Below are 13,289 nucleotides of genomic sequence, written 5' to 3'. Positions count from 1 at the left end.
ATAAATGATCCAAACCGAGTTCCGGAAACTTCATTTACCTAATCTTATAGGGATATTAATAGAGGACCTTCAAGGGAAGATCAGACCCCAAGGATCACAGCTCACCATGGGAGTGCTATTAGCCTGCTTGCTAATGAATTGTTCTTATACTCACCTGTAGGTTGATCAAAAGGGATCTGATTTGACTCATAAAATTACAAAATATTCAGAAGGTTGGTTGTATAAAGATGGCTGTATCAGCTTATTTCCCACTCCCACATGAAAGAAATCTAGCGAGTTGTTTTTCTTTCCTATAAACAGACTTGTAGCTCCAGCTCCCGAGACAGCACTGATCATGAGAAATTGGTCATTGAACTGATAAGTCAGTGAAATTAAAGAAAACACATAGATGAAGGAAACCTCCTTCTCATGGTTGAAAAGAAGGAATATCGCTTTCTGAGCCTCTGTGAGGCTCTTCTCCAGCTGTCCATGCTTTGCGCTGAATGCCAGAGGCCTGGTCATCAAGTAGGGCCACTGGCTGCTTATGGCTGCCCTTGTATGGGCCCTTTATTCAGGAGTGATTAAAGCTGAATTGTGAGCATCTTCACTCTTTTAAAAAGTTGACCTAAAAAAGCTTCAGTGGATCAAATTCTGCAACCCTTCACATGGACATGGCAGAATTAATATATTTGGCTTAAAAGAAAAAAGCCTTTTTAAAATTCATGTCTGGATTTTTCATTAATCTGATGGTGTTCGGCCAAACATTTTAGCTTTCTTCAGACCTATGAATGTAACATAAATGGCGAAAATATAGTTCTTCTGTTTCTTCCAGCATGAGGCAGTGGGGTTGCTTAGTGCTGGAAAGTCCTTTCCTTGTGAAAAGAAACAAAAATCTTTAGGAATAGGGAGGCGTTTTCTTTGGAAAATTCACTCTGTACCAAAAGTACTTGCAAGGTGAGATCAAAATAATTTCAGGAATATTCCCCACATGTACTTAACGCCTGGTGGCCAAGGATCTAAAAGATGTCACCACTCCCTCCCTGGGCCAATCACAAGAAATTGACTCTTTGCGCTTACGAAAAAGAAAGAATTTTTTTTCAAAAACATTTCTCTCCCACTTAAGGTCATTTTCACATTAACTGAAGTTCTGACCTGATTCACTCTCTGTGCTATCGTAAATATAGGCTTCTCCTTCATGTTCGTAATATTAGATTTTCTCTTTAGCAAGACGTTGTTCAGTCGGTATCATCAAGCCCATCTGCTTACATCCCGTTATTACAAGCTTTCACTCTTTCCCGACAGACTTTCAGTCTGCTTTCACGTTTAGAATCGCAGACCCTCATCGATTATTCCATTGTTAGGCAGCTAATATCTGGTGAAACAGTACGAGTAGGAAAAGGGCCCTGCTACAGAGCCAGCCCTTGGTACTCCCGTGGGACTATAACCGGAGCACGTTAGTGTGAGACACCCACCGCCAAAGGTCAGATGTGGTTTACTGGATAGATTTCTGGGGAGGGGGAAAAACGAACTGATTTGAGGTCAACTGCCCCTTCTTTTATGTATCACTTGGTGTTCACTCAGACAAAAGAATAGAAAAATAGCGAGACTTTTATTTTATTTTATTTTATTTTATTTTATTTTATTTTATTTATTTTATTTATTTTTTGGTTGCAAATCCCGCCTCTCTGGGTTTCTTTTACATGGACAGGGTGTTCATTCTGATAGTTCACAATTTTTATCTTTGTTTTTGTTCTTCCTTAATCAGCCTACACAGCCTCAGGCACATCTCAAGCCAATCGATATGTGGGACTAAGCCCAAGAGACCCATCCTTCCTACATCAGCAACAGGTGGGCAAGTTTCACCCAGGTGTGATGGTGTAGCCACGCTTCCGCATTGGTGCTCTCTCCATGCTGCCTCTCAGATCTGGACTCAGAACGGGGCTCCCGGGGGCTTCTGGGAAAGACACTGATCATTTCATTTTCCAGAATATTTTCTCATTTATCCTTTGTTTCTTGCCTCTCTAAACAGGGTTTCTCAAATTGGCCCAAGACGTTTTCCACCTCTGTGGCCTAGATCGATAGCATCCATGAGTAACCAGGGTCTCGGCCAGGGGATTTTTCCCAGTCTTACTGGCTGTTGAGAACTTACTAGCCTGTAGCTTCCAAAGACAAAAATTGAAAACTGATTTAAAAGCCCATTAGAGTAGAAGCAGGACACAATTTGTGTTTTTGAGCTCTTTCATAGTTTCCAGATGTTTTACTCCTCATTTTGGACTTTTAGTCCAAGAGGATGAGTTATGAAGCTAAAACCTCGGGTGACACATCATTCCTATTTTAATAGGCTTAAATTGGCTTACTGATTTCAGATGTGATAAAACACTTTTTTGTTGTTCTGCTTTCTTACATCATTTATGTTTCAAGTAGCATTTTAAATTTCACATCTCATTAATGCTGTAAATTTAATGCAAATGAAGTGTTTACCCAAACTGTGAAAATATACAGCCAGGATTAATGGTGGCTTCTAAACAAATTAGCCACAGTCAAAGGCACGGAACATACCAATACAGAAATCCCATGATTCTAGTTACAGGACGACAGAAATAACTCTAAACACTTTGGAATTTAGATATATTTTATGATGCATATGTTCGCTGCTCTCAAGTTCTGATAGCAGAGCAGTTTGAAATTAACAGTGTGCAAAATATTAAGTAGGGAAAAATAGGCTATCGTGAATAAGAAGGAGCTGGTGTAAGCTTACCTGCTCTTCGTTCATAGGTTGTAGGTGCATTTGTCTGGGTCGTTAAGTAGGTAGTAAGCCTCACCAGGGCCTCTCGCCTGCTTCCTTTTGTTCCGGACGTGCCCACCTAGCTTGTGCTCTCTCTTAGCTGTGCTTCACGCGAAATTCCCAAGTCCTGCCCAGTTGTGGACCAAGGTAGCAGACCACATATATCAAAGGTCACCACCTGCGGAGTTCAGAGAAAATCATAAAGATGATAGCTTACTCAAGATACTTGACATCGCGCCAGATTTTTAAAAAGCAAAACCAAACAAAAGAGTGAGAACTAACTGGAAACATCTGTACACAGTTATGAAAATACCGAATAATAATTAGTGGTTTTGCCAGCCATTGGCTTTTCAACATAATTCTCTGGAATGTTGCTTTTTTTCACCTCTAAAATTGCTATAATATGAAATGTGTTATAATTACTATAATATGGTTCTATTTGACAAATGTGTATGTTCACTGTGTTTATTAAAAAAAAACATGTAGGATTTATAGGTTTAGAAACTTGTTCTTTTCAAAATCATTCCACATATTTTCAGAAATATCTTCATCATGGGATTTGCATTATTCTTTATGACACATCTCTACTTTCCAGTTAATTTTTAATTCATAGAAACATGCCTCCTTTAGCCCCAAACACATTTAGACTATATCCAATTCCACGTATTTAGAAGCAATCTCCCCATCCCGCTGTGCTAACCTGTGGCAGCTTTAATTTCTTTTATTTACCACAGATGACTAACTTTAGAGGCTCAGGTAATTATGATCACAAAAGTCCATCATGTAAAATTTACTTTGTCTTTCGCATGTCCGAGGATGAATCGAGAACACTTGGCAGGCATCGGGAAGGAATGAGTCTTAATGTAGATGGAGATCTGGGCACATTTTAATTGAAAATACATATATGCGAGTTCCAGAACTACCAACTTTTGTTATTAAAGACCACCATTTCTTATTTAAGTGGGCAATGTCAAGTGAAGACCTCTTACAAAAGAAATATGATTTGTTTGGTCAAATGCGGTTGATATTTATGGAACGTACGATGTGTATAGATCCTCGGAAGAAAAAAAAAAAACTATAGAAGGGTCAGAGCTAAAAATGAAATGTTCAATTCTAGTTCGAATCTGCATTTACCCTGCAGACGGATAATTTGTCCTGTAGATGATGAAAGAGTGCTACTTTTTGACACGAAGAAGCCCAATATGGCAAATTTACAATGAGCTACAGTTTTGAGGCATGCGGAACATGAATGTATGTGCATCTCATACTATCCACGAATATTACTAAAGTAAGGTTCCAGTTAAGAGATTATTACTTTTCTGCTTTTAAATTTCGAAAGAATCACTGAGATGAAGTTTTAGGCTGACTCTCCAGGAACAGAGGGACAGAAATACTTTAAATGACTTCAGTAGAGTAAAGGTTATGCTTTCCTTACAGCAGAAATGAGATTGATTTACTGTGTCCTTTCATTACTTTACAAAGATTTAAAAGAGACCACTCTTGTAGCAGCAGGTTCTAAATGCATTTGGTTTAAAGCACTCAATGATGAATGAAAAGGAAAATCAAGGGGTACATGAAATAAAGGTAATCAATCATTTTATATTAGCTAGGAGAAATTCAAAATTAGAAAGGCAATGGATGTAGTCTGAGAGAGTTCTTTTAAACATTCCCCATAGCCTTTAATATACATGACCCCTTAAGAATAAATATTGTCACCAGGTACATTCTTCAGTTTATTGGCGGCCTCTTTGTAAAGATTTATCCTTTTAGGTTATGAAAAGTATTGATGTGCATTGTGCAGTGCTATTTGTTTTCTCAGAAAAGAACTTTAATATAGCCCACATAAATTAGGGTTAACAATAAATTTAAGATTGTTGAAGAATTTTGACTATCTTATAAATAATCTTTCCACAAAATGACAATAAAGGAGACCTTTCAATATAGTCATTTCAAGCACACAGGGATACTGGCATTCTTACATTGAGATGGCAGATATTAAAATGAACCCAATATTCCACTGGTAAGAGTAATACATCCATATTGGCAAATCTGAATACTAGAAGCATAAAAGCATATACTTTTGTACCCATTAACTTGGTACACATACAGCTGTTGTTAGTAATACTATATCTCAGTGATCCTTAAAATGGTTATTACTGATTAATGTCGGTTGCTAACTGCCTTGAAATACTCGTGTTTTTTTTTTCCTGACGCGAGAATTTCACCTATCATTGTAAATATGATATCTCATTTGAATCCAAAAAATAATCCGTAATCAGGAAGACTATTTCAAAAAGATTCACGTAAACGAGTTGATCATTTGCCCTGACAAACAATCCTCTAATTATAATCATCAGCTCATGCCAGCTGATCAGGACTTGAATTTTTCCTTTATCTCCTAACATAAACCTGTGTGTCGCGTTGTTCAGGGTCTGGAACTAGACTGTCTTTGGGATGATTGGCTTCGTTCCTGCGTTCACTGTTGGCTTGGGGAGGTCTTAAAAGCAGACATCAACTGGAGCTTCATTTTTCTTTCACTTTTCTATGGGAAGGTGGTGTGGTGGCTTGAGGAACCCCTGGGTCCTGCTTTGGCAAACTGAACTCTTTGGTCTTTCCTGAGAAATGTCTTTTTATGATTTGGACCTTTTTCAGAAGTGTCAAGGATCTCCACGCTGACTTAACTTCACAGAAGCTTAGTAAAATGCAGTGTTTCTCTTCCTCGTACTGCGAACACACTGTGCACGTTCCCTGTGATAGGCAGCGAGGGGACCCACGTGTCCCAAGTTTTGTAGCTGAGAGAATGGGAACTACATGGCAGAGCGTTGGACTTCCCAGAAATTATTTTATAATCCACGCTAACAATTTTAGTATGAGTGGCGAACAGGAGACGGCTTGCTCGAATTAGCACCAGTACCTTATCTGGTCAACCTCATCATGAATTCGTTAAAATTGTAGGCCTTCTGTCTTTGCTCTTATTGGAAGTTACGTGATAAAAGAGGGTCTAGTCAACTTGATTTTCACCATTGCATTTGAGTGCAAGGTTATAATAAAAATATGAACCTTCACTGTTACACGTTAGTACAACATATAAAAAAAATCTCACTGCAAGTGGGAAATAAAAGTTTGTAGCTAAGAAGCTTCTTGTTCAGAAATAAAAGGTTACGAATCGAACCAGGTATTGAAAAGCATATGAACCTTTGGTACAGATTTGAGGTTTTTGATGCCATAAGTGGGAGGTCACTTCTGCCTTCCGAAAGGGAGACGACAACGTCACACAAGCTCTAGTTTATAAGATGTAAGACTTATTTTCATAGTCTCAAAATTATAATCTCCTGATTATATGTACACTCCTTATCATTAGAGCTCATGAATGAATGGCCTGATCAGCTCAGGTCCCTGCATTATGTGCACAACTGCATGGGTTTTACCGGTGCCTGAGCTTCAGCATGTTACATCTCTTGCATGACCACTTAACGCTATCATTTCCATTGCAATCACTGGGCTACCTTATATCAAAATATTTTCGACACTTTCCCTGGTATAATTTTGAAACTGGAATTTGGAAGTGCCTTTCCTTACGCTGAAAATTTCCGTTGCACCAAATGGCCTTCCTAAGAAGTTGCCTCTGTAGGAATTTTTTTTTTTTAATTAAGATATTAATTGAAATTTCTTTGCAACGTTTGTCCTGGCAAATGGCAAAGCCAAAGCTAGGTACCTTGAGACCACTGGAAAGGTAGTCTTTTATTAGAGGCAAGCAATTGAAAGGACACTAGCAGACTATCAACAAACTTTTCAATAAAGTCAGGAAGCAGGCTATCAACACTTGTGGCTGTTCTTATTGTGTCTGTTATCATAATTGACAGCTTGACGTAAAACCCTATCACATGACTTCTGGGTAGGTATGTAAATGGATAAGAGGTCACTCTTCACATATGCTAGCTGGAAAGGAAACACATTTAAAGGAAGTTTCAGTCAAAATAACGGCTATGCAAATGTTTAGCCTTTTGGCTAGTTCTTATGCTTTTAAAAAAAACCTCCCGTGGTCTGCTTTATCATGCCTTCATTTATTTATTCACTCACTTTCAGTATTTATCACATTCTAGATAAACTAATTAATGTAAAAATAAAATTATGTTTACCGTAGCCTTACATTTCGATCAACAAAATCACAAGGGAAAAATTATCTTGTCCTCTGAAAATATTTACTTTAAAAGATCCAAGTTGAATCAAGGAAGTAGAGGAGATTCTGAAGGTTATAATTATAGCCATTTTAGCCTTAAATATTCTTGGTGGGGTGGGTGGGGGGCACATGAAGCATAGGGTAGGGAAAGAACAGTGGTAAAGCAATCAGTATCTTTGGTGAGAACCAGGGGTTAGGAGTCCGGAGGTTTGGTTTTAGTGTTGACACAAACAGGGCATGTCTGATCTTGGACGAGTCCATAAACTTGACTGTCCTGTATCTTTATCTTGGAAAGGAAAATGAAGGGGTTGAACTTCACAATCTCTGAGTTCCCTTGAAATCTTACATTTTACAAGTTAAACTAGTCTCCGTGTGAAGAAAAAAAAACCTCTTCATTTGCTACTACTTAGGATTTATGGTCAGTTATGTTTATGTAGTTCATGGGCTATGCATACCCATTTAATGTAATTCTACTGCGCTAGCTAAATTAAATATCAAGAAGCATGGGTTCCAGAAATTGACATTAGAAGTAACTTTAAGGTACCAGGATGATCTTGAATCTCTCTCTTTTTTTTTTAATGTGTTATATGTTTTACATATAACAATTTTATTCTGAACGTTCTGCTTGTTCATTTAGAGGCCATTTTATTTGCTCCATGGTGAGTAATTAATAAAAGCAATAAAATAAAACTCTACTAATCTGAGAGTTAGAGGACAGTTTGAACATTGGATTGTTTATCTTTTAAGCATCCCCTCAAAAGCACCTTTACCCCCAAAAATCTGTTTCCTTGAGGCTATCTGTAGAAATGAAAACAAAAACAAAACAAAACAAAAAACCCCTAAGAACGTAAAACACACCTTTCAAGATATTCCCTTGAGGGTCACTGTAAACTTAAAAAAAAAAAAAAAGTGAGAAGGTAAATTTGCCTGTGTTGATTATTCTGTTTACAGTTTAATGGTTTATTGGTTCAACTGAGAGCTGTTGTCATCATGAGGGACTGTTAGTACATCGGCCTGTTTGCTGAGTCTAGCAAAATAGAACGTTTTGCTTACCTTCTTTCTTTTGTTCCCAAAGCTAATTGCTAAGCGTTTAACAAAAGCCCCTGTTAATAACAATGGAGGGCCCTCATTTGAATAAACAAAATCTTAACTCTGAAATCACAAGCAATATTGATTCTTTATAGCTGTCAGCTACCTATGACTAATGTGGGTACAGCCTAGGAAAGGATAATGACCCAACTCTTAGGTGTTTTTTTTTTCTTGTGTAGATTTTTGAGGGAAACTGCTTGAACCCATCCTTGTAGGCAAGGAACAAGGTTCTCATTCCAGAGTCTTGATAGAATGCCATTCTAAGAACATAGGCAGGAAAACTTGACCTTCACTTCTTCCTTACTTGTTACGTAGGTAACCCTTTACTCATAGCTTTCCTGGAGGACAGTCTTACTTCCTTACTTCACCTTCTGCTTGCTCTTGGAATTCTGGGCATAATTGTTGTAATGTAAATTTTACCTCAGTTTTCTAGACAGTCTAATTTCATATTGATAGATGCATAAAATTAAAGGATTAAAATTATTTATGGGAGTGTGCATTTCTATAAGGATATGCATATGCTCAGGTCTGTTAAAGACTATGTTACAAAAATAGGAATTGCTCTCTACCTCCATTCAAACACACAACTCTTACAGACTAAATATTTGAACTAATCTGTACCTAGTGTTTTCTATTTGATTACTATTGGAGGAAACAAGTAATTTCCTTTTTTTTTTTTTGACGAAAATACTTGGAAAAACCATTACAGTGTTATTGAAGCCTATGTACTACTTGAAATTAAAGTCTTCAAATTTAATTTAAAGAGAATTGATAGCTACATTATATAACAGTGACTCTTTCCCATGACAGAAATTGAGGAATCATCACCCCAACCTCAAATAACACTATCACCTGTTATTTTAAATTTATTTAGAACATAATGTAACGAGTTTTTGCTGTTGGGAATAGTGACTTATACTAAGAACATTTAACATGCCCCCAAAAGAAGCGTAATACACCTAGTGTTAACTTTTTATCCCCGAGATTCTATTCAAAATTTGCTGAGTCAGAACTATCTTCCTCAAACAAAGAGTCTTAGTAATTGATTTTATTAAGAATAAGAGTGAAGAGTGATTTCTAGTTTAATTATTCAGTTGTTTCCCCTGCCACACCATCACCTTTAAAATTAAAATTTAACTTCGTCAGGAAGTTCATTAATTCAAAGATGCTTTATGCAAAAGAAGGTTAATTAATAAATTAAAAAAACATAAAGAGTGAGGGTCTTGCTTAAGTGACCTGCTTTAAGTAATTTATAACACATAAGCGTGTATAAACAGGTCTCCTCAGAAATTTTTGGAAATGTTGATAATGCTACCCCACAATCTAAAGAACTAAATAAATCTAATTTATATTTTTCGCTCTCAGTAACCGAGAGGAAATTAATTTAATACTAATTAATATCCTGCCAATTTTTTTGGCATCTAAATTATTGCTAATTCCTATGTCTAGTGATTGTTTTGTATGTATTTCATCATATTTTCTGTTTTGAAAAAAAATTAACCCTATTGAATTTATCTTACGTATGGATGAAAGTAAATAGCTATGGTCAGGTTTAACCCCTTTGGGACTACTCTTAGGAAAGAAAAGCCCCCAAATACATTGATTTTAAGTGTTACAAATGTGGCCAAAGATAGCCCACTTGACATTTGTTAGGATGGTAAACAAACAAATAAACAAAACATTAGCAACACGAACAACAAAAAAGTAAGCAGTTTACAAACACATCCTTCCAAAGAGACACAGTGTTCCTGTCATTGTTTGTGAGACAAGTCAGTTAATCAGTGAGTAATATTTAGGTTCTCCTGGCGTCATAAAAGCATCTTTTTCTGAAGAGTTCTGCAATCTAAGCTGTGAGCCCCACAGAAACTCACCTGAAGTTAGCAGAATTATCATGAGCTCTGCCTGAATATACTCCTCCATTCTTGAGAATGTTTAATTGACTAAAAACTAGGGATTTCACTGACTAGAGTAGAATCAATAAGTGGTCCCTAAGGTAATCTTGACACAAAGTCAAGGGTTTTTTATTTTTAGCTGTTTTTAGATCTTTTTCATAGTACTGCTTTAAGAAAATGCATTTTGAAAGAGACAATAGGCTTACTGTTACTGTAAAAAAACATTGCCCCATCACACTGCATTTCTGATTAGATGATTCATGTTGAGCACTTAAAAAAAAATCTTGCCATAAAGTTTGTTATCTGTTTGGTTTTAAGACTAATCAAGCATACATTTTCTCTATTATGCAAGTATTATGGTCCGTTTTAAGAATATTTTTCATTCTAATTTAATTTCTTTACTGGTTTATGGCTCCTTTATGGGTACATTGTGAGAAGAATCCGCACATCCTATCAGTCTGTTTACCTGGCCATCTATCTACCGACCAACCTGCCTACCTACCTACCTACCCACCTACTTATCTTAAGGGAATTTTTTCAGTTCTTTATAAAATTGCTTTCACCTAAAATATCAATATAATGAAAACATGTGTTTTGGAAATTTTAGATGGTATATTTGGAGACTCATAGATCTGTAGAAAAGGGTGCAAAACGATTATTCTAAAACTCCAGAATCACTATTACTCACAATGTGTAGAAACTCATTGGTCTAACAGGAACAGTAAAGGCTCTTAATAGCCATTTTTTTAAGCCATAGCATTATCAGAAAGGATTACAATAATTTATCAGGAGTTTAAAGGCACTTTGGCTGCAATCATCACCTTGTAGAAATCCTCACTGAAACACAGCAAACAAGGTGCAGTGGGTTGCTCTGAATAAGACATCTTTTCAATGCAAGATGCAGTTAATTCACAGCAAGGCTATCTAACGATAAAAACCGTGATTTTCTAGTGGGGTTTCCCCCCCGGCCAAAGCCAGATAAGTTTACTTTCATAGGCATACAAATAAGCAATATATCTTTTCAATAAATCTGCTAGCACCGTAGGGCAGCTGTGAACCAAACAGAGCTGGATAGGGTTACTCGAACCCTCTTCCGAAGGGCAGAGCTGATGATTCCAAGATCTGGGAAGAATTCGTTTCAGCTTGTACTCAGTGCATTCCTGGCTCTATTCAGATGTGGTAAAGTATTTTAAATGCCATTACTCTGAGTTTAAAATCAAAGTAGAAATCCTCATCAACTCCTTCTAAACAGTGCCACTTTGACTGCAGCAAAATTAGGAAACATCTAGAAGGGAATACCTTGATGCTTCTAAACATAAGCTAGGGAGAATGTATAAGGTGGGACCTTTACTCCTCTAAACTGCATGTCTTCTGTGTTTTGCAAACTGCATGCTTAAAGTTATTGATTATTTTACTCAGTGCGGATTATTTGGTATGTTGCATAAAAAAAGCTTTTTTTTTTGTTTTCTTCCTAAAATATATCTCTCTATTGAATATTAACGTTTGCTTTTATTTCAGCTCAATTTGTACTCTAATAATGGCTAATTGTTATGTTCTAAGCATCGTTTCTCTTGTATGCTTTAATTAATAGAGTGGCCTATTGCAGTAGAGTTTTCTAAAAAGAGTGTCTAGGAATTTTGCTTTGCAGAGTAAGGTTTTCTTTTGCTTTTGTTTTTGTTTTTGTTTTTGTTTTCCTTTAAGCTGCCTCTTGGGAAAGTAAGGTTAATGCCATGTACAGTACTGGTTTGCATGTATTCATTTAAATACTAAAAACTGTAGAACTGCTCGATCCATATCTGACTGCTAGGTTTCAATTGACAGCTGAGGATTTGTGACTGGACCATGAATCAAAACGGCAGGCATTTATACCCCAGTACCAGTGAGGATACATTGGGAATTACTTGGCAAAGGTAACATTTTAATTATTTCCAACCCTACACTTACACCTAAAAGTTACATGAGCTATAGTGTTTGTTTTTAACCAGCTTTACAGAAAATATATGTTAAACATGTAGTTGTCTGGGCTATCCCTCCGCTCTTTCCCTACTGTCCTCCTGTATTTCTTTTGTCAATGCAACTTCAAATTAATTTGGGACTATAGCATCTGCTCGCTGATCATTGGAATTTCCAACCGCGGTCAAATGTTTTCAGCAATTTATAATTTGGGGAGGGGGCGGGGAGAAGATTTGACACTTCACATTTCAGGACCTAAAAAAAATGAAATCATAGTTTTAGGGAAGATTTCTCAGCTATTTGAGGTCTCATAAAGCATTGGGTTTTTCACATTATGGGTTCTTCTCATTTCAGCTCTTTCCTCTACTGCTAACTTTAAACCATTTTACTATTCAGTTATTCCCCTGTTGGAGGGGAAAAGCTAGAAGAAAATTTCCAAATTAGTTGACTTCACTGTTATCAGCCGCGTTCGTTAATGCTGGAGTCAGACGATTGTTGAAATCAACAGCTAAAGAAGGAATTTGGTTTAAATGAAGGTTTTAACCTCTGTTCATTGATATGAATCGTTGAGAACTGAATTTGTTTGGTTGGCTGAGGAAATGATCCTAAAACTAGTTTCTTCTTCAAAACTAGTTTTGATACTATCTCGTGTATTGCTTTTGGAAGGTAGTGCTGAGTCAGCTTCTTATGTATTATGTTAATAAAGAACGAATTGTGTCAAATTGGCAAATTAAATAATTAAAATTCATGGTATAATCATGTGCAATAAGAGATAAAAATTCCTAGAAGAGCGTGAGGGAATCCCATAAGGAGTTCACCAAACGCAGAGCCAACGTAATTTTCCAACACTGCTATGAGTCTGATGCTGTATTGTAAAAGTACATACTCAAAAATCAGCTGTAAGTGGACTGCCGAGCTCCATTTCACGTGATAGAAGCTGCTGAAAAGGAGAATCTAAAAGAATGGAATTGGGGCGCCTGGGTGGCGCAGTCGGTTAAGCGTCCGACTTCGGCCAGGTCACGATCTCGCGGTCCGTGAGTTCGAGCCCCGCGTCGGGCTCTGGGCTGATGGCTCGGAGCCTGGAGCCTGTTTCCGATTCTGTGTCTCCCTCTCTCTCTGCCCCTCCCCCGTCCATGCTCTGTCTCTCTCTGTCCCAAAAATAAAAAAATAAAAAAATAAAAAAATAAAAAAATAAAAAAATAAAAAAAAATAAAAAAAAAAGAATGGAATTAACAGAATGTCCACCTTTCCTCTGGTGAAAACCGAGACAGCTAGTTGGATCCAGTTTTTAAAACTTCACGAGTTTTTATTAATGCATTTCCTAAAATGAATACGATACGACTTTTCCTCTTCTTAAAGATCGATACACATCCACTTTAGAAGGTATTCATTTTTACATATTTTCATTTTT

At 36.9% G+C, this 13,289-nt stretch overlaps 1 protein-coding gene across 11 annotated transcripts in view; it reads left to right on the top strand.

Annotated features, from left to right (window-relative positions):
* Nucleotides 1–13,289, top strand: part of NFIB (nuclear factor I B) — a 456,253-nt gene that overhangs the window by 423,154 nt on the left and 19,810 nt on the right. For 5 of the 11 annotated variants that reach the window (XM_019815963.3, XM_019815964.3, XM_011288336.4 and 2 more), the window contains 2 exons: nt 1,745–1,827; nt 11,747–11,835. The exons of 1 other annotated variant lie outside the window; for it this stretch is intronic. In XM_019815963.3, coding sequence (XP_019671522.1) covers nt 1,745–1,827; nt 11,747–11,835 — 172 coding nt within the window. The remainder of the gene's footprint in view (nt 1–1,744; nt 1,828–11,746; nt 11,836–13,289) is intronic. 5 more of the 11 variants (XM_019815966.3, XM_019815967.3, XM_019815969.2 and 2 more) reach the window with 2 other exon arrangements.

Source organism: Felis catus, chromosome D4, assembly GCF_018350175.1.
Source record: "Felis catus isolate Fca126 chromosome D4, F.catus_Fca126_mat1.0, whole genome shotgun sequence".
Taxonomy (NCBI): domain Eukaryota; kingdom Metazoa; phylum Chordata; class Mammalia; order Carnivora; family Felidae; genus Felis; species Felis catus.
This window is presented reverse-complemented; position numbering and strand designations above follow the sequence as displayed.